The sequence below is a fragment of the Camelina sativa genome, chromosome 16 (assembly GCF_030686135.1).
Source record: "Camelina sativa cultivar CO46 ecotype springtype chromosome 16, ASM3068613v1".
Taxonomy (NCBI): domain Eukaryota; kingdom Viridiplantae; phylum Streptophyta; class Magnoliopsida; order Brassicales; family Brassicaceae; genus Camelina; species Camelina sativa.
Window position 1 is genome coordinate 19,846,825 of NC_141895.1, and position 25,303 is coordinate 19,872,127.

The following is a 25,303-nucleotide window of genomic DNA, read 5'->3' on the forward strand; positions in this document are numbered from 1 at the left end:
TGACTCACCAAGCACAGTTGTCTCCTAAGGATAAGGTTGCTTTAGGATACTAGATTGTTCCTTATGTTTGTATATATACCAAAGATGTAAAGAGACTAATTAATCAATCAATACAGAAGATATTTTTCTCAAAGCTTTTCCCAAGTTTTCTAAGTTCTTTCATGGTATCAGAGCCATCCTAAGCCCTAACAGGTGAAATCGATGGCGACGACGTATCCCTTTCCAGACAATGTCCATGTTTCCAGCTTCGTCACCTTGAAGTTGAACGACAACAACTACCTACTGTGGAAGACTCAGTTCGAATCGTTGCTCGCGAGTCAAAAACTCATGGGTTTTGTCAATGGAGTCGTCCCTGCTCCAGCAAAGACTCGCCTCGTCGTCAATGGTGAAGTCTCCAGTGAAGTTGCCAATCCTCAGTATGAGGCTTGGTTTTGCACCGATCAGCTTGTCAGGTCTTGGCTGTTCGGAACCCTCTCTGAAGAAGTGTTGGGTCATGTTCACAGCATCACAACGTCTCGTGATGTCTGGCTTGCTCTGGCAGAAAACTTCAACAAGAGTAGCGTTGCCAGAGAGTTATCTCTTCGTCAAAGTCTCCAGCTTCTATCAAAGCAGGACAAGCCACTTTCCACCTACTGTCGTGAGTTCAAGTCGATCTGTGACTCTCTAAGTTCTATTGGGAAATCAGTGGATGAGTCTATGAAGATCTTCGGTTTTCTGAATGGTCATACCGAGTTCCTTGAGCAAGTTGCAAGCTCCGACATTCAATGATGTCATCACGGAAGTTCAAGGCTTTGACTGTAAGCTACAGTCGTATGATGACACCTTTGTCACTCCTCATTTGGCCTTTATGACAGAGAAGACCAACCCGTGTGCTCCCCAGTTCTCTCCACATCAATGCGGTCGTGGTCGCTCTAGTCAAAATAGAGGAAGAGGAGGTTATTCAACAAGGGGAAGAGGTTTCTGACAGCACCAATCCTCCTCTCATTCGAATGGAGAAAGGCCAATCTGTCAGATTTTTGGTCGCATTGGACACATAGCCATCAAATGTTACGATCGATTTGATAACAACTACCAAAGTGAAGTTCCAACTCAAGCCTTTGCCTCACTACGTGTATTTGATAAAAATGGTAGAGAATGGCATCCAGACTCGGGAGCTACTGCTCATGTCACATCCTTCGCAGCTGGTCTTCAGGACACTAAAGCTTATGAAGGCGGTGACACAGTAATGGTTGGAGATGGAGCTTACCTTCCAATCACACACGTCGGTTCCACCACTATCTCGTCAGGTAAAGGTATAATTCCTCTCAATGAAGTGTTAGTGTGCCCAGAAATGAGAAAATCCCTGCTCTCTATGTCAAAATTGTGTGACGATTATCCTTGTGGTGTGTTTTTTGATGCTAATAAAGTTTACATAATCGATTTAACCACTCAGAAAGTGGTGGTTCAAGGTCCTCGTAGACAAGGACTCTATATGCTGCAGAACCAAGAGTTTGTAGCGTTCTACTCAAACCACCAGTGTGCAGCTACCTTGGACATTTGGCATCACCGGTTAGGACACTCCAACTCAAGGATTCTTCAGCATCTTCAAGCCTGCAAGGATATTCAAGTCAATAAGAGCAGAACACCACCCATTTGTGAGCCTTGCCAGATGGGAAAAAGTGCCAAGTTACAGTTTTTTGATTCTGATTCTAGAGCTTTACATCCTTTAGGACGTGTTCATTGTGACCTTTGGGGGCCTTCACCAGTAGTATCAAACCAGGGATTCAAATACTATGCTGTTTTTGTTGATGATTATTCAAGATACTCATGGTTTTATCCTTTAAGATTCAAGTCCGACTTTGCATCAATCTTTATTGCTTTTCAAAAATTGGTGGAGAATCAACTTAATACAAAGATCAAAGTGTTTCAGAGTGATGGAGGGGGAGAGTTTACAAGTAATGTTCTCAAGAAACACCTTCAAGAGCATGGCATTCACCATAAGATATCTTGTCCCTACACCCCACAACAAAATGGGGTTGCAAAGAGGAAACATAGACACTTAGTGGAGCTTGGTCTGTCTATGCTTTTCCACAGTCACACCTCACTGAAGTATTGGGTTGAAGCCTTCTTTACAGCCAATTATATTACAAATATTCTTCCCTCTTCGGCTCTGAATAATGTCAGTCCTCACGCAACTCTTCTCAAACATCCGGTGGATTACTCATATCTTCGTGTCTTTGGATCAGCATGCGATCTTTGATGAGTGTCAGTTTCCTTTCCAAGATAAGTTCCGACATCTAATACCTCAGTATCAGACACCACTTCTTCGAGTCTGGCAAGCTACAGACACTGCTTCCTCAACAAAGGAGATCTCACCAGTACAGTTGTTGGGGAAACCGCCTGAAGCTCCTCTACCAGTCCAGCAAGAAGATGTAATAGTATCTGACGAGGAGGAAAATCAATTCCAAGATACCACCTTAGTACCTATTTTAGAAGCAACTCCGGCTGTTATAGATAATCTCCATTCGATGACAACTCGAGCAAAGGCAGGAATTCACAAACCAAACCCAAGGTACGTCCTCCTGACTACAAAGACGACAACTGATGAACCAAAAAGCATAATCGCTGCTATGAAGCATCCAGGGTGGAATGGAGCTGCCATGGATGAGATGGGTAGAATTCATATGTTGAATACATGGTATCTAGTCGAACCTACTAGCGATATGAACATCCTGGATTCCAAATGGGTTTTCAAGACTAAGCACAAACCAGATGGCACACTGGACAAGCTAAAAGCACGTCTTGTAGCTAAAGGATTTGATCAAGAAGAGGGTGTTGACTACTTGGAAACTTTTAGTCCAGTGGTTCGAACGACAACAATATGTGTGGCTCTTGATACGGCTGTTAAATGTGGTTGGCCTATCAAACAGCTTGATGTTTCCAATGCTTTCCTCCATGGTGAGCTCCAAGAACCGGTGTATATGTACCAACCATCAAGCTTTGTTGATCCAGAAAGGCCAGGTCATGTATGTCGTCTCACCAAGGCCCTCTACGGTTTAAAACAAGCACCGAGAACATGGTTCAATACTTTTAGTAACTTCCTGATTGACTTTGGTGTTGAGTACAACACGTCGGATACCTCTCTGTTCGTTTGTCATCACAATCAGGAAACTCTTGTTCTGCTCCTTTATGTTGACGACATACTCCTCACCGACAGTGACAGTCATTTAATGATTCAACTTCTTGAAGCCTTAAACAGCCGCTTCTCTATGAAGGATTTGGGTCCTCCAAGCTACTTCCTTGGAATAGAGTTTGAATCACACAAAAATGGGCTGTTTTTACATCAAACAGCATATGCATCAGACATTCTCTTTCAAGCAGGAATGTCAGAATGCAATCCTATGCCAACCCCTCTGCCACAACATCTTGAGAAATTGGACAACACACCATTTGTTGAGACAACTTACTTCCGAAGTCTTGCTGGCAAACTACAGTACCTGACTATCACAAGACCAGATCTTCAATATGCGGTAAAATTTATTGGCCAGAGAATGCACGAGCCAACGAACTCTGATTTCACTCTACTGAAGAGAATTCTCAGGTATATCAAAGGAACTCTTAACTACGGTTTACCAATACAGCAACACAAGAATCCAGCTCTATCAGCTTTCTGTGATAGTGATTATGCGGGTTTCAAGGATATAATACGTTCCACCACTGGCTTATGTATCTTACTTGGATCTACCCTCATCTCTTGGTCTGCAAAAAGACAATCCACTGTGTCAAACTCATCAACAAAATCAAAATACAGGGCTCTGTCTATCGTGGCTAAAGAACTAACATGGATATCCTTGCTTCTTCGTGATATTGGCATCTCTCAACACCAACCGACGAGAGTGTTCTGTGACAACTTGTCTTCTGTGACAACTTGTCTATCTATCAGCTAATCCGGCACTACACAATAGACCAAAGACTTCGACAAAGATTGGCACTACATTAGAGAACGAGTGGCTGGGATTAATCGAAACTCATCACATCCCAGCTACACTCTAGCTAGTCGATATCTTCACCAAACCACTGTCTCGACCTTCTTTTTTAGATCTGCGACGCAAGCTTGGTGTGTCTGCTTCACCTATCACACCCACGCCAAGCTTGAGGGAGAGTGTAGAAGACAATCAACCAAAGTCCAAGCCCATGACATGCAATGACAAGGTCCAAGCCCATCAACAGGACCACAAGACGACAATTGAGCAATGTTCGAAACAGAGGAGTGCGTGTACGGAGAAGACGACACTCCTCCTCTACGACAACAACCCTACGCGTCTGGAACCCTCTTTATATGACTCACCAAGCACAACTGTCTCCTAAGGATAAGGTTGCTTTAGGATTCCAGATTGTTTCTTATGTTTGTATATATACCAAAGATATAAAGAGACTAATTAATCAATCAATACAGAAGATATTTTTCTCAAAGCTTTTCCCAAGTTTTGTAAGTTGTTTCACCTCAAACCTCTTTAGCAAGGTTGAGTGGATGTTTATGAATCATTCGGAATTTGACTAATGTGGAGTTGGGCTCCATTTATCTATTTTTTCCGATTGTTGTTATTTTTCTAACTGTGTATTTTATGTGTTGATGAACTTTAACTTAAATGTATGTTAATGCACGTTGGTTTTGTTAAGTTTTATATTTGATGGGCCTTGTATTTTTTCTTTATGTCTTTTTGATAAATGTGGCAGTCTGTCAGCCTATATATACTGTATATATTTATAGTTTTATACACGAGATAAAACCTAATTTAATGTATATGGGTTGCTGATATGGTAAAAACAGATTCTGATATTCGTTTGACAAAAGAAGAAAAAAATTCTGATAAAACTGTTAAAATGGACGGGTTATCCATTGTCAACCCATGTCCAATTCATTATGGATTGGTCATGGAGAAGCCCATAATTGAAATGGACTTAAATGGTCTATGTCCAACAACGCCCACGGACAAAACAGATTAGAAAATCTGGACATTGATCGGTCCATTGGTCGAACAATGCTAGGTCAAAATCAATTTGGGGAAAATCTTATAACTCATTTCTCACTTTCTTAAAACTTGTTCGGCGATATTCTCTGACGATTTCTCCGGCGATACCATCTGATATCCTTTAATCTCCAACGATAGCATCTGATTTCCTTCAATCTCCGGCGATACCATCTACTTCCCTTCAATCTCCATCGACTTCAGGTAAGAAACCCATTTGCTTCTCTGCTTCTTTTTCGATTTTGGAAGAGACTCATTTGAGATTTATGTTTCTTCCTTCCTTCTCTTCTTCTCTTTCGATTTTGGGAGAGACCCATTTAAGGTTTATGTTCCCATATAGATTTTGTCATTCAAATGATGAGTGTTAGCGATTTCTGATTTTGCATCTGAGTTTTTCGAATATGTTTGCATGTGATTTCCCCAAAATTGTCGCATTTGGTTTGATCTGGATTTGTATTTTCTTTGGGGGAAATTTATGAAACGATTTGGTATGAAACGATTTAGAAATAGAAGAAAAACAAAATATGTGGAAGATCTTCTTCTGTGCATTTCCTCCTCCACATACGGGTGCTGGAATAGCTACAAAGGTGTTGGCATTGCTAAAAGATTGGGGAATAGAAAAGAGAGTGTTCACAATTACTGTTGATAATGCTTCCTCAAATGACAACATGCAAGGAATTCTCAAGAGGCAGCTTAGGAAAAATTTGGTGTATAGTGGAGAGTTCTTTCATGTGAGATCTATTGCACACATCTTGAATCTGATTGTGCAAAAGGGATTAGAAGTGATTGATGGTGCTATAGAGAAAATCATAGATCGTGTTAAGTTTGTGAGGGTGAGTGAGTCTAGAGAACAATCCTTTCAAACCTGTGTAGAAACAATGGAATTGAAGCTAAAGGTGGACTACTTTTAGATGTATCAACTAGGTGGAACTCTGATATGTCTATATTTTGTCTCTTCTTAGCATATATTTATCATGCATTTAGCTAGGATAACTAGTTGTTTTGCATCAATTTCTAGCCTCTTTTGTACACATTGCATATTTAGGTAGTTCTTGCATCATCTTTGCATACATCGTGCATTTCGGAGTATTTCAGGTGTCTAGGAGATGTCGGAAGCGCACTGTTCAAGTCGACGTCGTTCGAGTCACCCACTTGAGCCATTCGAGCCCATGTCGTTCAAGTCACCCACTCGAGCCGTTCGAGTCGACGTCGTTCGAGTCGCCCACTTGAGCCGTTCGAGTCGACATCGTTCGAGTCATCCACTCGAGCCACCCTTTCAAGCCAACACCATCACTGTTCGAGTCGACTTCACTCGAGCCACCTAGGTCGAGCCACGATGACGTTGCATTCCACTCAACGCGCACGGACTCGATCTCACATGTCAGGAAGAAAGACGTTTGGTCTCACACGCTTGAGGGAATTCCCAAAACCGACTCCTTACCTTGTCGTTTTAAGTTTTAGGGTTTTCCATGTTGGACTACTATATATATATTTTGTTAAGTCTTTGCCGATACATCTTATCTTTTATCTCGTATTGTTTTTCCTTAAGGTTTTTACCTAGCCACCATATACGTTCTCAGACTTTGTAATCCGACATCTTGGAGTTTATTGAGTATTTGCATCTGATTTCTTTTACAAGTTGTTCATCTCATTTTTACCCATCTAAGAATGCTTGTTTCAATGTTTTCTGGATTTGTATCTTTGGTGATGATTTTCGGATCTGTGCTAGTGTTAGAAATACTAGTTTCTCTTTGATCAATTGGAACTAGGTTCGAGACATTTCCACACCCAAAAGGTGTTTGATTAAATGTCTGACCAACTATTGCCAGAGACTTACGTTCCTAGCCTAAGAGATTAGTTATCTAGGATGTTTGTTGACGTGAATGAACTTGTTTGTCATGCCTGCTCGACCATGTTTCTCTAGCGAGAGTTAGGTATGGAAGTGGTTGAGTCGGAGTAGCTTTTGCTAAGATATTGGATTAGCTAAGTTGTGATGTTCATTGTTTACGGATAGTTTGCTTGTGGTATGTTAAACACTCTGTAGACTACGATACTCCACCGACATCAATTACTCCCATCCTTAGGACTTTTACCTTTTTGATTGATATTACATTCCTGAGACTATTTCTTATCTTGCGGTTTTGTTCATGCTTAGACTTGTTTTCGTTTTTACTCTTGTTTACTTCTTATCATACATTTTCGTTTCTAATTCTTTATTTCATTTCCGTTTTTGCATTTTCATCATTCTAGGATTGTTAGACATAAAACCACTCTTTGAATCGGCTTGACTTGTGATTTCTTGATTGCTAGCAACATCACATTTGGATTGACACCTTAAGTACTACAACACATAAGGTTAATTGAGACCTACTAGGAGATACAAAAATCTTAGTATCAAACTCAACTCACCCTATGCTCTCAAGAGCAATCATCTATAAGGAAGCACTTCGCCATCTTGCAGAGATTGATACAAGTTATCAGAGTTTTCCTTTGGATGTAGAGTGGACAAGAGCAGAGTTGATCTTTGAGCTCTTGACCACATATGCAAAGATGACGAATTAGATCTCCATTCTTTCTCTCTCTTTCCGCCAGCCACGTAGCGTTGGCGAACAAATCAGCCAAATCTTCTTATTCAACTTTGTCACTATCAAGTGAATAACTGGTTCCACCAGAGTCACCGGTTCCGTCGCACATACCTTACTCATCACACACTGGTTCCGTAGTGCAGTACTCTTCACACACTGGTTCCACCAGAGTCACCGGATCCGTCGCACATACATTACTCATCTTCTTCTCTCGTGTTACTCATCACTCTCTCCTCATTTCCACAAAGCAGTTTCTGCTTTTTTGACCACGGGGTATGGTTGGAATTGTCGAATGTCGTAGCCAAAATTCCCTCACTTGAGTTCTCGCGGCATGGTAGATCTAGATCCGCTCCCGTTGAACGCCGTCAAAGGCTACTCCTTCATCGTAGAGGAGATCCGCCTCCCTGCACTGGTCTTGGCTCAGCCGGTTTCTCCCGTTGTCTCATTTCCGGCGAGATCCTCTTGACACTTTCCCTAAACCTAGCCGTCAGTTATTTTCTCACTCACACCACTCACGGCTTTGCTTTATGGTGGGCCTTGACCAGGGCCAGATTTTCATGTGGTCTAGTCCGTTGTTAAACCACTTCCTCCCATGTGGAGAGATTTCTCATCAAAATCCTCTTCCATTATGGAGAGAATCATGGTATCTTTGTTCTTATTGGATATTGATGTTAAAAACTTCACCTCAAGCATACTTGGAAAGATGGTCTTTATAGTGTCGTAATCTAAGCCTCTTGTATCCTCCTGTGAGGAAAGAGTTGCTTTTAAGTTCCTCTTTGAGCAAAGAGAGACCCTTTTGGTGTATATCCCTCAACTGCGAGGTGTATTTCTGATGAGTCTTCTCATATCAATTTCAAATGAGAGAGAACATGTTTTCCGTCATTGATGTCTATCTCAGTGGGAATGAATACGCTTTTGTATCATTGTACACCAGCCATACGCAAGGGCTTTATCTCTATACGAAGCTTATTGCTTGGCTCAAGACCGTGGATGGAAATCGTATGGCTTCGGATTTCTCTTCTATTTGCAGACTATGGTTATGGGACTGCGAAATGTATTTCTCGTCCTTCTTGCGATCTCCCTTTTCAAGGAATGGGTGTTTCGACACTTCAGGCGCAATATTGGAAGCGTAAAAAAGCTAGGATTCTTATGTATCCTATGCAGCACTGCTTATCATCGGAGTTAGCTGTCTGGCAATAGATCACACTTCTCGTCTTTGGATGGCCTACTAGCATAGTAGAGCTCTTTATATTTTGGGTCTTTAATCCATTTGTTTTAGCTTTTAAGCCTTGTTATGTTTCTTTATGTTTTATTTCATGGTTTGTTGTATCATGTGTTATAAACAACATACCATGGTCAAGTCTCCTCCTATATAAGTTTACTGGTTTGCGTTCGGCTCCTCTTACACGAAAGTTTGTAAACCTATAACTTAATCTTAAGGAGTGTTTGTGGACAAAAAAAAAAAAAAAAAGTCTCTACTCATATTTAAAAATGTAATTTTTTCTTCTCTTGGATACTAGTTATTATCAAGTTCTTATCATATTACTATGATTTTGCAACTAACGCCATGGTTTCTCCAAATCCAACAATAATTTTTGTATACCAAATGAAATATGTTTCTATTATTCTTTAATTTATCAAATCTATAATAAATGAAATAGCGTTAAAATCAGTTATGTAGGATTAAAATATTATCATCGGAGATATAAAAAAAATAATAAGAATATTAGAAACATATTTCAATACACTTTTATGAAAATACTTGGCCAAAGTTATATCTAAGATTTTTTAAAATAACAAAAAAAATATTTTAAACCACAATTAATTAAATAATTGGCCAAAATGTGATTTTTAGATATACTTTTTAAGTTTGAAGGGTAAGATATATTTCTATTTTGAAAATTTAAAAATATAAAACTATCCCGCTTCTTTAATTAAACAATATACATAAAGATTTGAAAATTTATTATAAATGTATAATACATGAACTTCGTTAAAATCCCTTTTTATGTTTTCTTTCAATGGTTGGTGATCTTTCCTGTATCATATATTAATTTCCCATAAAATAATTTACAATTTGATATATAAGTATATAAAAAATTTACTCTTAGAATTTATTTATTCTGAAATTATTCATGATATGAATATTCTTCCCTCGCTTTATCAGCAATTGCTACAATTTCTAGATATACATCATTTTCATTTTGATAGATTTATAGACTATTAAAATATGATAATTAATATTATTATTTCTAAAATTGAATTTATGTATGTCATGTGTATAAGTAAATTTTTCTATAGTATTTGTAACTTATTGTCAATTCCAAAACCATAAAATTTATAACATCCAAAAAACTAATTTTATTTCTCTTAAATAGTCTCAATTCATAATTTTAAGAATTTAAACAATTAAAAATATATCTATAATAATAATTATTAATTTACATTATTAAATCATAAATATTAATTTATAGATAAATTAATATATAGTTATAAATTAATAAAATGTCATAGTCCCAACATAATTAATTTATAGAAGTTTATATATACATCTGCTAAATAATAATTATAGATTGAATAAAAAGTTCAATAAGGGAAAGTCGAATCATTGAGAATTGTTTTTTCTTTCAATCACTTATTTTAGTAATACTAGGGAAAAATCCGGGCTACGCAACATATATGTAATTGATTAGTTAGTTAAATTTTTATTTATTTATTTGATTACTATACATGCTAAAATGATATACTGTCTGTTCCAAATCATAAGAATTTTTAGTTTTTTTTGTTCCATTTTATAAGTTTTTTTTCAATGTTTCTATGCATCATTTATGTTTATTTAGGCCGTTATGAGCATTTGTATTCTTCAGTATTTTATTATATTGGTTATTTCTCTGAATAAATGTTTAATAATATATGTTATGTAAAAATAATGGAATATTCATGGTTTAACATTTGGCTTTTAGCTAAAAAAATCTAATAAAATGGAACAGAGGGAGTATGATGTTGTTTCTAATTTAAATTAAAATTTGATGAAAGATTGGTGTGTTCTTAAAATATATATATATATATATATATATATATATATATATATTTATACTGTATATATATATTATACATGTTAAAATGATATGGTTCTTAATTACAAATTTGAGGTAAGATTGGTGTGTTCTTAAAAGAACACATTTAAGGACACAATTTAGTGAAACAGTACACAAAGCGATTTTAAAGAATTTCACTGAGTTATTCAAAGAGTGAGAAAATGATAATGTATTCATCGTTGTGTTCTGAACCAAAAAAAAAAGAGGATTTCATTGTTGTGCTACTTAGTTTACCATGAACATATCTAACCACTGATAACAAAGGAAAAAAAAACGGACATCGACAGCTAAGATTTGAGTGACCACCTATATCATAATACATAAAAGGGTAGAAGTACATAAATACTGACCAATCTGATAAAGGTTAGTTTGATCCACTCTTTTAAAAGATTGGAACCTTTAATATATTGTTATCTTAGCTGCAATGACAATCAGTGAGTTGGGGGGGTTGGGTTTGAAGTTCGAACTACCCTTTCGCATTTTTTATGGAGTTAAATATGGAACCTACCGTAGCAATTGTGCTTGCTTCATAATTAACAATGGTAGTTTTAGCTCTAGCACAAGCCCTCCACCTGCATCATCGTAGTCGAGACTGTTATCACCTATATAAGAAGCAATGAGTCTATTTAAAATGAAACTATTTGATAATTTAGTATTGTGAAACAAATATAAAGAAATATGATATATAAATTTGTACTGTAAGTTTAGTAGCATTAACTTTACATTACGGAAGACCAAAAACCTGTTATTGTGCATTCCTTTCAGAGAAAGCTATGCTTCAAGCGCAAAACATATATTAAAACTTTAAAGCAGAATTTAGCCATACTTACAATTGCTGGCCGATGAAACACTTGATAGTCACCATCTTGTTGGCAACTTCCATGGGATACCCTCAAGATCAAAATTTGTAAGCTTTTTTACATCATCTCTTTTGTAAAAATTAATTATTTTTCTTGCAGTGTATTAACCATTCATGTTAATCTAAAAATGTAATTAGTCGTTAAGCAGGGAAATAAGATGAACAAAGAATTTGTCTTTTGTTTAATATCAATGTTTTGGTAACATATTCTTTAACAAAAAAAATGTTTTGGTAACATATAATACCGCAAGGAAAGCCCTTACCACCAGCCCTCACTTACACCACTCCAGAGAAGCTAATTAATCTTTCTTTGTCTTCAAATTCTCTTGCTTCTGTGATGATTCGATTACAATGAGTGATATAGGGGAAGTGGAACGATTTGTGGAATATGGGAGCTAACACGTAATTTAAGAGGAGGAAGTGAAAGAAGTTGAGCCGATTCGAGTTTCACTATTAAAAGAGGTGCAATTCAATCGTCGTTATAAAATGAAAACCCTTCTGTTATGGACTTATGAGGCCCATACTCCACTACAAAAAATCAGGTGTGTTGTATCATTTATTTTGTATCACAAAATAGAATGAAGTAAATTTAAATTACTTATTTTCAAGTGAAGCAAATAAAAATGATTAGCATCAATTAGATCAATAATTATCTAGTTTTACATCAGTTATTTATAATTGATTCAGTTTCAACTAGTTTGTATCACTTTTTTAAAATTGATATAAAATATATTTTTATATCATTTAGAAAATTGATTTGCTTTTTTTTTTGTGGATAAAATCACTTTTAAAAACGATTTAAAATTTACATCAATTAAAAACTGATGTTAAACAAATTTATATTTAAAGTATTAATAAATCTATTTAAATACATATTTGTGAGTGAAAAAAAATGTTCTGCGCGTTATTTTTTTTGGTTTCTTTTCCTTCTCTTTCTCTCTCGTTATCTCTGATACCGAAACAAAGAAAAACAGATCGAGGAGAATCAATCAGAAGAAGAAATCTTAGAGAAATTGGAAGCTTCTCTCTTGTATTTGAGTTTGGTTCGGCGAAGTTTGTCAGGTCAAGAGTCAAGAACTGGTAAATCTTTCGTCCTTTTTTTTTTTTTTTTTTGCTTAAAAAATCAGTCTAATCCTTGTAGTCATCGAGTCCATGTTTCCATATCTGGATTTTTTTGGTGGTTGTTCGATCTCATAAGGTTCTGAAATAAAGGTAAACGTGTATGGCCTTTAAAAATGAATGAGACTATACATTAACACATCAGTAAAAATAACTAACCAATCAAAATATAACGATTAATACACATCATCAGAAACTTCCTTGTTTTGTGTTTCTGCTTCTTCGTCGTCGTCTTTCAATTTTTCTATTTGTTCTTCTACCGAGCTGCTGCGAGAGAGAGATACACTATCCCCACAAGCAAACCCCCTTCATCATCATCATCATCATCTTCTCTCAGGTCAGCTTCCCCATTTGATTTCCCTTCTTCGATTTCGTTATGCTTTACTGTTTCACCATATCTTTGATTTTTTCGGATCCGTTTTTCTCTAATTCCCCCAGGGTTCTTCTTCTCTGCTCTCTCATAGGTTTTTTAGATTATGCGATCGAGTTTCCTAGAATTTTGTTTCAGTTTTTAATTATAGTTGGATTTCAATTTTATGTTTCCAATTTGCTCAGTATCGTACGACTTTAACTGACCTCGAGAAAAATCCAACTTACAAATCGTTAAAGTTTGGGTTTTTTTTTTGGATGTTTGCTTGATCGAACTCGAAATATGAAATAGGGATGATTTTTTTTTAATAATCTGCAGAGATTGTAAGAGATTTACATGAAAGATGAATTCAAGTGGCGGTGAGGAGGTGAAGTTGGGGAATGGAGTTGTTGGGAGTTTCGAATTTCAGAAACCCCATCTTCTCTCTTTCATAAAACAATGGCGTCTATGGCTGCAACCACCAATTTCACCAAATTGTTGCTCTTTCCTTCCTCCCATGGTTTAGTCTCTCTTAAAAATCCCTACTTTAATCTATCTCTCGATTTAGGTTTCGGTACTCTGTTGTGCATTGGGGTTTCATCGTAATTTTGATTAATCTTTGGTAATTAGACTTTATATTTCGTATGTGTAAGAGCTGAAAGTGTAATTTTGTATCTACAACTGTTTTTTGGGATTAAAAATTCGATTTTGTTTTTTCTGTTTCAGTTTCAGGAAATGTGAGCTTGAAATCGCAGAGAGGTAGTAGTAGTACTAAGAAATGGCCGAATCAGAACAAGTCAAGAAATGGTTACAGGTCTCTCCGTGTGAATGGACTATTCGGAGGTGGAAACAAATATAATAACAGTGAAGATGGACAATCTAAGGTATACATTAGATTGGATTCAGTTATTTTCAAGAAGTTCGTCTATGTCGAAAACTTCCTTTGCTTCAATCTGTTTTTTCTTGTGTGATGTTACCTAGGCAGGGATATTTGGGAATATGCAGAATATGTATGAGACTGTGAAGAAAGCTCAAATGGTTGTTCAAGTGGAAGCTGTGCGTGTCCAAAAGAGTTAGCTACGTAAGTTACAAACTATTAAATTTTATTGAGTTTCTCTGCTATGTGTATTGAGTTTTGATGTTGCTTTTGTTCCATTTTCGCAAAGCTGAATTTGATAGTTATTGTGAAGGCGAGCTTGTCAAGGTTAGTGCAAATATTGTTATATTCTAAATAGATGAGTGAACATAAGACTATAAGAACTGCCTTTATATCAATAAGTTAACTATCAGTCTATTATCAAGGACTCATCACCGTCTTTTTTGGTTCTTATTTGGGTCTGTTTCCCTAAAATATTCTTGGTGGATGTAAGAACAGTGTTTACTACTGTTTTTTTATGTCTTTGAGAAATCCAGACTAACCAGTTATTTGAGAATGAGTCATGGCACAAACGTACCAGAAAAGCCTCATGGGATACAAGATGGAATAGTGCTCCCTGGAGTTGATAACTTTGCACATATTGGAGGGTTTGCTACTGGTTTTTTACTTGGATTTGTGCTCTTAATCTGTCCCCATTATGGATGGATCAGCCAAAGAAACGCTCCTGGAGCTAAACCACACAGGTACAAGATGTATCAGGGCATATTTTGGACCATCTCTCTTCTCCTCTTGGTCGCTGGGTAAGTGTTACATTTCTCTGTTATTCACCCTCCACGTTAATAGCTGTAAATCAGTTTGTTTGTTTGTTTTCCCTATACTTATAGTTCATAAAGGCCTGCTGCATATTGAGTAAATGATGATATTGTCTCTTTGATTGACAAGACAAGTTATGAACAATCACCAAACAAAGCTTCTTTTCTTGTCACAAGTTCATTGCTGGATTGATCTCTCTCTTCAACAATGTCGATGGAAACGAACATTGCTCATGGTGTCATTATCTTTCATGTGTTCCAACTTCTAAATGGAGCTGTAACCGAGAGCCAGCCTCTTGCACGGTATAAATCCTGTAGTGCCTTTTTTTCGTATCTCAGTTTCTCGAATCGCTTTTCAATGTCTCCTAATTACATATCTCTTCTTCTTATTTTTGTTTTTAGCAGACGACTCAATTAGGTAACCAATTCAGCATGACTTGTTTGAGAAATGGAAAATCAGCATCTTACATTGTGGCAAATCCCCCCGGACTCACGGATTAATAGCTTATGTGTTCAGCTTTGCCGTTGATTTTTACTTACTGATTTTTAGAATATATACAAACTCACTCGTGTGTACACTCTGTATCTTCTTCTCCTTCTCATTTTTTTCTTGCTTTATTGTGTATATTTTATAGGAGCCTCCTGGCTTTATTGTGTATATTTTTTAATAACATGATTTGACAAGAACCACACTCTATAATCTCAACTCTTTGTTTGATTTTTGTTGTTTCTGTTACTAATTAATTTAGGTGAACTGAAACCTTTTGGATTTGTGTATCAGGTTACCTTATTAGATAACCATCAACTAATTTGTACTGATATATCCGAGGCAGCAATGGAATTAGGTTCCGAAGTGAGTAACTATACCTACCTTTTTATGGAACAATCAAAGCTAATTTGTTTGTTTCTCTCTTTTGCTGACATCATGTTATGTGTTTTTTCCTATGGCATAAATTTTCACAACTGCTTGTTACAAAAGCATACAAGGACGCACATGTCAAGAGTGTTGTGGTAAAGCAATCAAAGATCATTTATCAAAATAATTTTCAATATTTTTTTTTATTCTACATAAACCCATATAGGTTTCTACCATTGGAGATAATTAATAGTAAAAATTCTCTTAACTTAAAAAGAAACCAATTTAATAATTAAAATAATGTTGGGATACCATGAAGGTTTCTTTGCATTGGAGATGGTCTTAGTAACTCGAATTTGTTGTTCTTCTCGTACCTTAAATTTATTATTACCCAAAGCTTACAAACCAATAAAGGCCCATGAAAAGTTTAAGAAAAACAGGATAAACTCCAAGTGAATAAACATGTCTCGTAAAGTTGAAATTGTTTCTATTTTGCGCATCTTTTACTGAGGTTCTGACAATGACATGACGTCCCAAGAATAATTAAAAAAAAAATTCTTGACATTCTCGTTTTCGGATGATAATGTCGATGATTAATTTATTCTGGTAACCGTGATTTTCAACTTTGAGTTTCCAGGTAACAAAATTTTGATTTTTACGTGTTTTTTAAAAATTAACTGAAACAAACATAATATATATTAATAAGGGAAAATTAAGGTAAGAATTTATTTAATCCTTTATAATGATAAATATATTGATTCAGTTATTTACAATATTAACTATTAACTAAAATAAAAATAAGTAATTCGTGATGGAACTTAGTTGATTACATGATATTTTGGTTTTCTTGATGGATCAGACTTGAAACATTGTTTAGAATAATAAAATAAGACTTTTGTTGTTTTCTTAAAGTAAAATAAATTTTCACTAAAAAAAAACACAAGAAAGATAATTTATAATCTTGTGTTTTTGCTAAGAGGATGTCATTCAAGTGGTTACATTATAAATATTAAAATGCATAAAGTATAAAATAAAATTTGAGCAAAATCAGAATACTAAATTCTAATTTTTACAAGACTTTTAAATGCTCAATCTTATTTATCTTAAACTACAATTAATTATTAAAAATAGTTTGCGTACCAAAAAGTTCCAAACAAATTAAGAAAAAATTACAAACAACATAAAAAAAGATGTGCTGAGGTGGCAAAATTATAGAATACCTTCTATAGCTGATGTGGACACTCTTAAAAGGCTTAAATTGTCCATTTTATTAGTAGTAATACAATAATACGTTCTCTCTTAATAACTTTCCAGTTACCGAGGCTCTATTTCCGTGGTGGTGCTTACGATCGTTGTCGACGTCCACGGATCAGAGCTTATTGCAAGACAATAACCAGGCGGTGTAGGCTTCGGAATATCTGTATCACTCCCGAGCATTGAAACAACCCATGACATTGCTGGTCTGTCCTCTGCATATTCTTGAACACACGTGAGACCAATAGTTATGCATCTTAAGACATCGTGTAGCTTGAATGTGTGTGATGCGGATAATAAATCCATCATATTCTTATCTAGAACCTTAAACCCTGTTCCTTCTTCCATATTTCTCCACACCTTTTCATTGAAAAAAGCAAAGCTTTTTAGTATTTGATCAATCTCAATGAAGGAAGAACGAATTTGATTGGTTTAAGCTTACGTAGCTGAGAAGATTAGTATCCTGGTCCGAGCTGGTGAATCCTCTGTTCTTCTTGCCAGTGATAATCTCAAGAATCACTACCCCAAAGCTGAAAACATCTGATTTTTCAGAGTATACCCCGTCCATCGCGTATTCTGGAGCCATGTAGCCGCTGAGCAAACCGTAAGATTAAATTTAAATAGTGGGGTTTTAATGTCCAAAAGATAAATGTCATTTTTTTTTTTTTTTTTTTTAGATAATGGTTATTAGATTTCTTACTAAGTTCCAACTATCCTTCTCGTCGTAGCTTCCTCCTCGTCCCTAGCAAAAATTCTGGCCAACCCGAAATCCGAAATCTTTGGGATCATATCTTTGTCAAGCAAGATGTTGCTCGTTTTCAAGTCTCTATGGATAACCTTACACCGCGAGTCTTTGTGAAGATATAAAAGTCCTCGCGCAATACCACTGATGATATTGAATCTCGTCAGCCAATTTAGCTCAGAACTTTTGGTTTCATCTAGAATCAACCACACGTTGTAATTCAGCACCAAATTGAGTTAACTTATTACCACTGACATTTAACCTAAGAATAAAGCTTATAGAAAGGTGAGGCACTAACCGAAGATATAGTAATCGAGGCTTAGATTTTCCAAGTATTCATAGACCAAAATCTTATCGTCCTCGTCGGCAAAACAGCCAAGAAGTCGGACAAGGTTAATGTGTTGAAGCTTTGCAATCAGAATCATCTCAGTTCTGAACTCATTGGTCCCTTGAGTTGACACATCCGATAGTTTTTTCACCGCGATCTCTTCACCGTCAAGTAACGTTCCCTGCTACCACATATGTCATTACAGAATGAAATTTCTTTTCTCAGTGAATAACACAATAATATTTCGAATTATTTGTACCTTGTAAACTGTACCGAATCCGCCTTCACCGAGCTTGTTGCTGATGGAGAAATCATTGGTCGCCATGGCAACGACGTCATATTCCATCAATGGCAGTTTGAGATCCTCGTCTGTTGTCTCTAGCAAATTTAGGCGTGGTCCCCTCTGTCCGCACTCTGTTTTATTCAGAGACGAAAACAAACCAAAAACAAAAGGACATTTACATCCGAGAACACAATAAATGAAGGTTGACGAATATAAAGAAGAAATAGGAATGAAGATTACTACCAGTATATAGTGCAGTTCCTCTTGCTTGCGTACGTTTCCTCCAAAAGTAAATGATAAAACTGAGAAAAATCAAAGCAATGCCTCCAACACTCAGACCTATTTTTGTCCTAGTTTTTCCACTGTTGTTGTTCGCCCTCTCTGTAACTGTGAAAAGTCATAGCACCGTTAATATCCCACATGGCTCGGTGAGCGTGAGTCATAAATCACATGACTTGTTTTTCGGTCTTTCGCCAACCGTACTAAGAAGTATGATTGGTTTGGACTTTTAGATCAATGGTAGGTATTCTCAAACATACTGGAGATTCATAATTATAAAGTGAAAAATTATGGTGACCCATAATTTAGAAGAAATTACTTAACGTGAAAATAAGTGAAATTAATTTATTAATTTTACTTTTCAAACAGACAAAAATGTTCATCAATCAAATATACTTTTTGTAACTGCATAATGTGTTTTGAAATTTAAGTACTCAGACTCTTTAAAATCTGATCCTAAGGATTTATATTTAAAAAACTTAGTGTTTCTTTAAATATTTCCTACATATCCGAATTCAGATTTAGAAATCCTAATAGCTTGGGATATCCACAACTTACGGATCCATCTAATTAAGCGGACGTTGAATGAATATATGAGTAGTGTCTAAATTTAGGGGGAGAAATCTAACCGAGATCAACAGCAGCCACTTTGACATAAAGATCTTGACCTGCAGTGGCATAATTCCGGATATCAATGAGGTCACTAGTCCAAATCACACAACCTGACCCACCATTTAGGATATCCGTATTCGCATACGCCGTGCAATTACAGTTCTTTGCGCACCTCTCCTCACATTCCTGCAACCCGATTCTCGTGTCCACAATCACCCCTTCGGTATCCGGTAACTTCATATTCTTCAGCAGGAGAAACTTATCGTCACTGCAGCTCAGCTCCGTCTTTCTTAAACACTGACCACTTCCGCCATCCAGCAGCCACTCCTGTAGGTCCCTTGGCGCAAATCCTTTGATACAGTTACAAATTGGAGACGTGTCCGTGTCACAGTAAGAATTAAGACCACATGTCCGGTATAAATTGCAGGTTGTTAGGGGTGGCATCCAAACCATGTTCCAGTCCAGTGTTTTCGAATTCCATGTGAATAGTTTTAAATTTTCTCCGGAAGTCAACGTTAATCTCCAGTAGGTAGTGGGGGTGGTGACTCTATACGTGTAGAAGACCTCCTCTTCGTTCACCGTGAAATTGTAAACAATGTTAAAGTAATCCCATTCCTGCATCTCTGGTATGCCGCTAAACTGGAGTCCATTCCATGGACCGCTCCGGACTGTTGTCCCTCCGTCCAGCAGTAGAACATATTCAGGTAACCCTCGCATTTCGAGTTGGAACAAAGTATTCCCCCTTGACGGATCATATGAGTTATTCCAGCATGTAAGTAATCTGTTGTGTCCTGTCTTGAGATCCAAACCCAATTTCATATGCGGAAGTAAAGTATCTGTCGGGTAATCAAAGCTCTGCCACAGTATTCCATCTTCCCCGTTCGTTTTGGAGGCCCTAAGCACGAAATTTCCATTAGGGAGAAGCTCTGCTACCACCGGAGATCTCACAGCTACAGTGACATTCGTCGACCAGACTGTGTTATTAGACTGATTGAGGAGGACAAGGTTCATACCGGAGATTTTGAAGGATCCAGAAGCACTGTAGAGAGGGTTATCTCTGTTGGAAACCCATACATAGGTTCTTACCGGGATTGCCTTGTACCAAATCCCGAGATACCAATGATCAATATCTTGAAAACGTCCGGCGGTCTTGAAGAAACCAAGTTCGAAATCATCACCAAGAGAGACAATGGTTCGATTGCTTGAGATTGTCAGAGTATCAGTAGACGACAAAGTATTGGCATAATTGGAGAACGCAGGATGAGAAAACAGAATTGAAACAACAAATACGAAGAAGAATGACTTGTCCAAATTGTGATAAGCTGGCCGTATCATACATTTCATCTCTCTCATATGATCTTCAGTTTCTAACTAATGATCGTTGTTTTCGTTTTTCAAATTTATATTGCGGAGTATTTTCCTAAGTTCAATTATTGCCACCAGACAAGAAAATTGTTATTTCAACATTCCATGACTTTGTAATCACTTCATTTAACTCATTTACCAATGAATCTACATGTAATATTAATTTGGTGCAACATGACATGTGTTGTTCTTTAAGCAAAGTATATTTATTCATCTATTTTACTATGGTGCATCCTCGTAATTAACAAGTTTACATTAATTGACTTGCCTAGATTAATCGCCAACGGGTATATATACAGCCGAGAGATAGTACTCTAGATTCTCCTAACTTTACTTAAACACTAGGTTGCGTGGGTTGTGGTGTAGTTGGCATTTTGTTGTATTTTTTTGGTCTTTTTCGTTTTTTCTTTTGTATTATTTCGTTTTAATTAGGCATATACGGACTTCGCAGTCACTTGTATTTATATACTATATGTTTATATCATTTCGTTTAAATGTGCATAATTGTAGCGTTTATTTTTTATGAATTATGAGGATGTTGTTTCTTACTTTTGAAAATCCAATCTTATCATTGACTGAAATTGTTCCCAATACATTTATTGTATTTTAGATTTTCTAATTAACTGCTTATGTAAACCCTTCATACGTTGATGTTGCAATAATAAGTTATTTTTTTTAAAATAATTATCTTCCGTGTAAGTGATTATATTTGTATGTCCATGTTTTGGTCTAATATCAATAAGATCGTTTCTGTTTTTCTTTAGTTGGCTTTGAAACCAATTTTGAGTTAAGCAAATAATGGGTCGAATTATGGTGTTAATAAGTAATATAAATTCTTATGTATATATATTGTATATATGTGACTATAAGTTTAGCTAACTAAAAAATTCTGTAATATTTAAATATAATCTTGAACATATATATATTTAAATATTAAATTATTGGATAGAAGTTATTTTTGAGTGAAATGACCTTTTATGCCTTTAAAGTGAGTTAAATATTAATAATTTTTTATATGTGTCTTGACTTTTCTAAAAAGGAATACCAAGTGTTTCCTTCCAAATCTGATGTGACATAGTATTTTAGTTTTCTTATATGATTTTATGAAATTCAATGTAAAGGTTTTTCAAAGTAATAAGTACACTCACACTAATTGAATTATAAAATTTGGAGAAATGTTTATTTTGATTAATCATCTGCTTTTTTAAATATATTAAATAAGTATGTTGTTGTTCCTACAAATAGAACAACATATATTATAGTTTGACCATGAAGTTAATCAATGGAAATGGAACTTGTGATTGCAAGATAAAATGCTTATATATATTATGTTACACATTGATCGTTTAAAAAATAAATAGGAACATCTAATTCTCAAATAAAGTTGATTTTTTTTTGTTAAAACCAACATATGTGAATTTAAATTTGACTATGCAAATTTAAAAAAAAAAATATGAATAGATTAGAAAGGCAAGAAATATAAAAGAAATAATTTATTTTTATATAAATAAAATAAAAATTGAAAACAATGTTAAATATATATAATACTTTTTAAATTAAAATATAGAATCAAACTCTTACAAGTTACAACACATATGAGATATAACAACATTTGATATTGGTGGGAGAGGAGGAGAGAATGATTACTGTAAGATGGTAATCCAAATTAGATAATGGAGATAAATCTTTAAAAAATAGAACAATGTAATATATATATATATATATATATGTAATACTTTCTAAATTCAAATATAGAATCAAACTCTTACAAGTTACAACACATATGAGATATAACAACATTTGATATTGGTGGGAGAGGAGGAGAGAATGATTACTATAAGATGGTAATCCAAACTAGATAATGGAGATGAATCTTTAAAAAATAGAAAAATATAATATATATATAAATATATATAATACTTTCTAAATTAAAATATAGAATCAAACTCTTACGACACATATAAGATATAACAACATTTGATATTGGTGGGAGAGAAGGAGAGAATGATTACTTATAAGATAATAATCCAAATTAGATAATGGAGATGAATCTTTTAAAATAAGAACAATGTAAAATATATATCATGTAGTCTCTAAAATTAAAATTTAGCATTAAAGATTTACAATGATATTTCATTTATTTTTACAACCCATACAACAAAAATATGAAATAAAAAATAAATAAAAAAAACGAAAAATTATTTGAGGTATTGTAGAAAAGAATGAGAGAATGTGAAAATGAGATAGTAAAATAATGCCAATATGAGATAATGAGAGATTGAGAGAATGCTTATTTATATGATAAGAAATGATGGAAGTTACATTTAGAATTATGAAGTTACAATAGTAATTTATTGTGTTTGAATAAAATTGAGTGGTAGAATATGATTAATGCATAGTTTATTTTATTTACAGTTATAATTTTATTTTAATGTGTGAGTTAAATGTATTGTGTTTATTGGGTCTTAAATATTGTTTAAAACAATTAGAAAGCAAATAAAAAAAATTAGTAAACATTAAATGAAAATTAACCAATAAGGAGAGACCAAAACCTTACTTTTATATATATGATATATTGCTTTAAACTTTGAAATGAGAAATATATTATAAAAAATAATTTTACATGAGAGATATATTAATTTAGCCAACCAAAATATGAATATAAGTTTAGCCAACCAAAATAATTAAAAAATATTAAAATTTAACCAAAAATATTTTCTCTTGAAAGATAAATAAGTTAGTATGAGGAATGAATTAATGTACAATTATTGGATAGGAGTTACATTTGAGTTAAATGAAGTTACATGCCTTTAATTATAAATAAATATTTTAATTTTCTATAACCTAAAATAAAAGGAATACCAAGTGGCCGAATCAAAATTCACATGATTTGGTTGTTTGTTGATATAAACTCAACACTTACACATAATATTTCAAAATAAAAAAATATTACTTTTGAAGTGACAAACTAAATTAGTTTTCTTATAAAATTATATGAATTCTTTAATCTTAATAGTTTTCAAAACCCTAAGGATAACTTATATTTTTTTTGTTTTTTTTTCACTCATCAATTTAATTTATAGTGCTAGATTTCATACTAATGGTTTCATCTTTAGAGAATTTAGTTATATGGTATTTTTAAAATTATATTTTATTTTTATATTTAAGTTCCAGTTGAATATGATTTCTTTTTTTGGATCATTTTTTATTTTGATTAAACACACAAAAACCAATTGTTTAATTATGTTCTTTTTGTTTTCAAAAACCTCAAATCATAAAAAATATATATATATATATATATATATATATTATATTGATCTTTGTAGATTTATCAATTGGATCACAAAACAAAAAAAAAGTCTTTATAAATAGAGTTGATAGACTTTACAAAACAAAATAGACTTTATAAATGGATAATTATATTGATCTTGAAATATTATATTGATCTTTATAAATTATTAAAAATGATACATGAATATGTGAGATAACCAGAGACATAATAGATAATTAGATATGGATCATTTCAACTTCATGATCTTATTGTATGGTGAATATTGTAAGAAAGTATAAAAATAATGACTTATAAGATGTTAATATAAAATAGAAAACGGAGATAAACCTTTTAAAAGATTAAAAAAATATATATAAGATATACATATCATACAAACTCTAAAACTAAGCTTTTACAATGATATTTGATTTGATTTTTTATAACCCATACAACAGCAATAACAAAAATATATATATAAAAAAAAAAAAAAAAAAAAAAAGATTTGAGAGTAGTGGAAGAAGATGAGAGAATGAAAGAGTGATAGAATAAGATAATGAGTATTTATAGGAAGAGAAATGATGAAAAATTACATTTAGAAAAATGAGAGTTACAATTCTTATTTATTGTTTTGTTTTAATACAATTGATTAATACAACTTAGTGGAGAAATAAAGTTAATGCATAATTTATAGGGGGAATTTATATGATTTCGGTTTTATATTATGTGAGTTAAATGTGAAAATTGATTGTTTTTAAATTAAAGTTTTAATAGAAATATTTTTTTTGTTAAAACTGCATTGCCAAGTGGACCAATAAGGAGAAAGTGAAACCTTACTTTTATATATATGATGATTACAAAAAAAAAAAAAAGAGGCAAGGAAAATAATGAAAATGGCTTCACATATATAGAATAGTTATAGATACTAGGTTAGTACACGCGCTATGCCGCAGGTTTATTTTTATAATTTTTTCTAATAATTTTTTATGTTTTGTATTTTTTAAAATCATAATTCATAGGATTATTATGGTAAAACATGTTTTTATAGTTTTGTTTTTCTAGAAAAAGTAGCACTATACCGCAGAATCTAGCTTTTAAATCTCAAGAATTTTCTTCACCAACGTTCTAGCTTCTTTTAAATCCAAATCTTTAAAACTTCTCAACTCCTTTAGCCTAATAATCAAAAGAATTCAATTTTATCTTAAACACAGTCTTCTCCACAACTGACTCACTCGAGCTATTACCACTATATCCCTGATTTGATCCCACCACGATCCCACCAGCTCTAGGTTTCATAACAACAACGGTTGAGAGTTTTCTAATGGCGACAAGAATCAGATCTCGTCCAATGAGTCTGAACACACACTTCGTTGGTGGACTATGGGGCTAAGTTGGATCGTCGTTGACTCGTTGGATTTATTGGGAGCTTCCTCTAATCTAAATATTCCTTTGAGTTTTAGAATTAAGGAAAGACTGGAAATTTCTACACAAAAAAGAGTGGAATATTAAGGTTCAATTTGGCAGCCAAATCTGAAACATAGCATCAAATTTGAGAGACTCGCAGCCTTCACTTGTTTCAAGAATGGTTTGAGACTATTGTTCTTTTCT

The 25,303-nt window shown here is 34.3% G+C and overlaps 3 protein-coding genes and 1 pseudogene across 3 annotated transcripts; 2 read left to right on the top strand and 2 right to left on the bottom strand.

Moving 5' to 3' along the window:
* The first annotated feature begins 201 nt into the window (after positions 1-201).
* On the top strand, positions 202-768 carry LOC147925752 (uncharacterized). Its single transcript, XM_087492753.1, has one exon. It carries the CDS (start codon positions 202-204, stop codon positions 766-768), a length of 567 nt encoding a protein of 188 aa, XP_087348879.1.
* Positions 769-13,343: 12,575 nt separating this feature from the next.
* LOC104753728 (nucleoid-associated protein At2g24020, chloroplastic-like) lies at positions 13,344-16,429 on the top strand. The gene is made up of 7 exons (XM_087492754.1): positions 13,344-13,539; positions 13,746-13,903; positions 14,001-14,091; positions 14,153-14,223; positions 15,490-15,571; positions 15,673-15,719; positions 16,424-16,429. The coding sequence occupies exons 1-7, from the start codon at positions 13,479-13,481 to the stop codon at positions 16,427-16,429; spliced, it is 516 nt and encodes a 171-aa protein (XP_087348880.1). The 5' UTR covers positions 13,344-13,478.
* Positions 16,430-16,642: 213 nt separating this feature from the next.
* Positions 16,643-18,752, bottom strand: LOC104750833 (receptor-like serine/threonine-protein kinase SD1-6). Its single transcript, XM_087492755.1, has 7 exons — positions 18,749-18,752; positions 18,415-18,558; positions 18,148-18,302; positions 17,859-18,069; positions 17,519-17,756; positions 17,261-17,411; positions 16,643-17,178 (listed from the first exon to the last, which is right to left on the bottom strand). The coding sequence occupies exons 1-7, from the start codon at positions 18,750-18,752 to the stop codon at positions 16,879-16,881; spliced, it is 1,203 nt and encodes a 400-aa protein (XP_087348881.1). The 3' UTR covers positions 16,643-16,878.
* A 322-nt stretch (positions 18,753-19,074) lies between these two features.
* LOC147925753 (S-locus-specific glycoprotein S13 pseudogene) lies at positions 19,075-20,414 on the bottom strand (annotated as a pseudogene).
* Between the last annotated feature and the right edge of the window lie 4,889 nt (positions 20,415-25,303).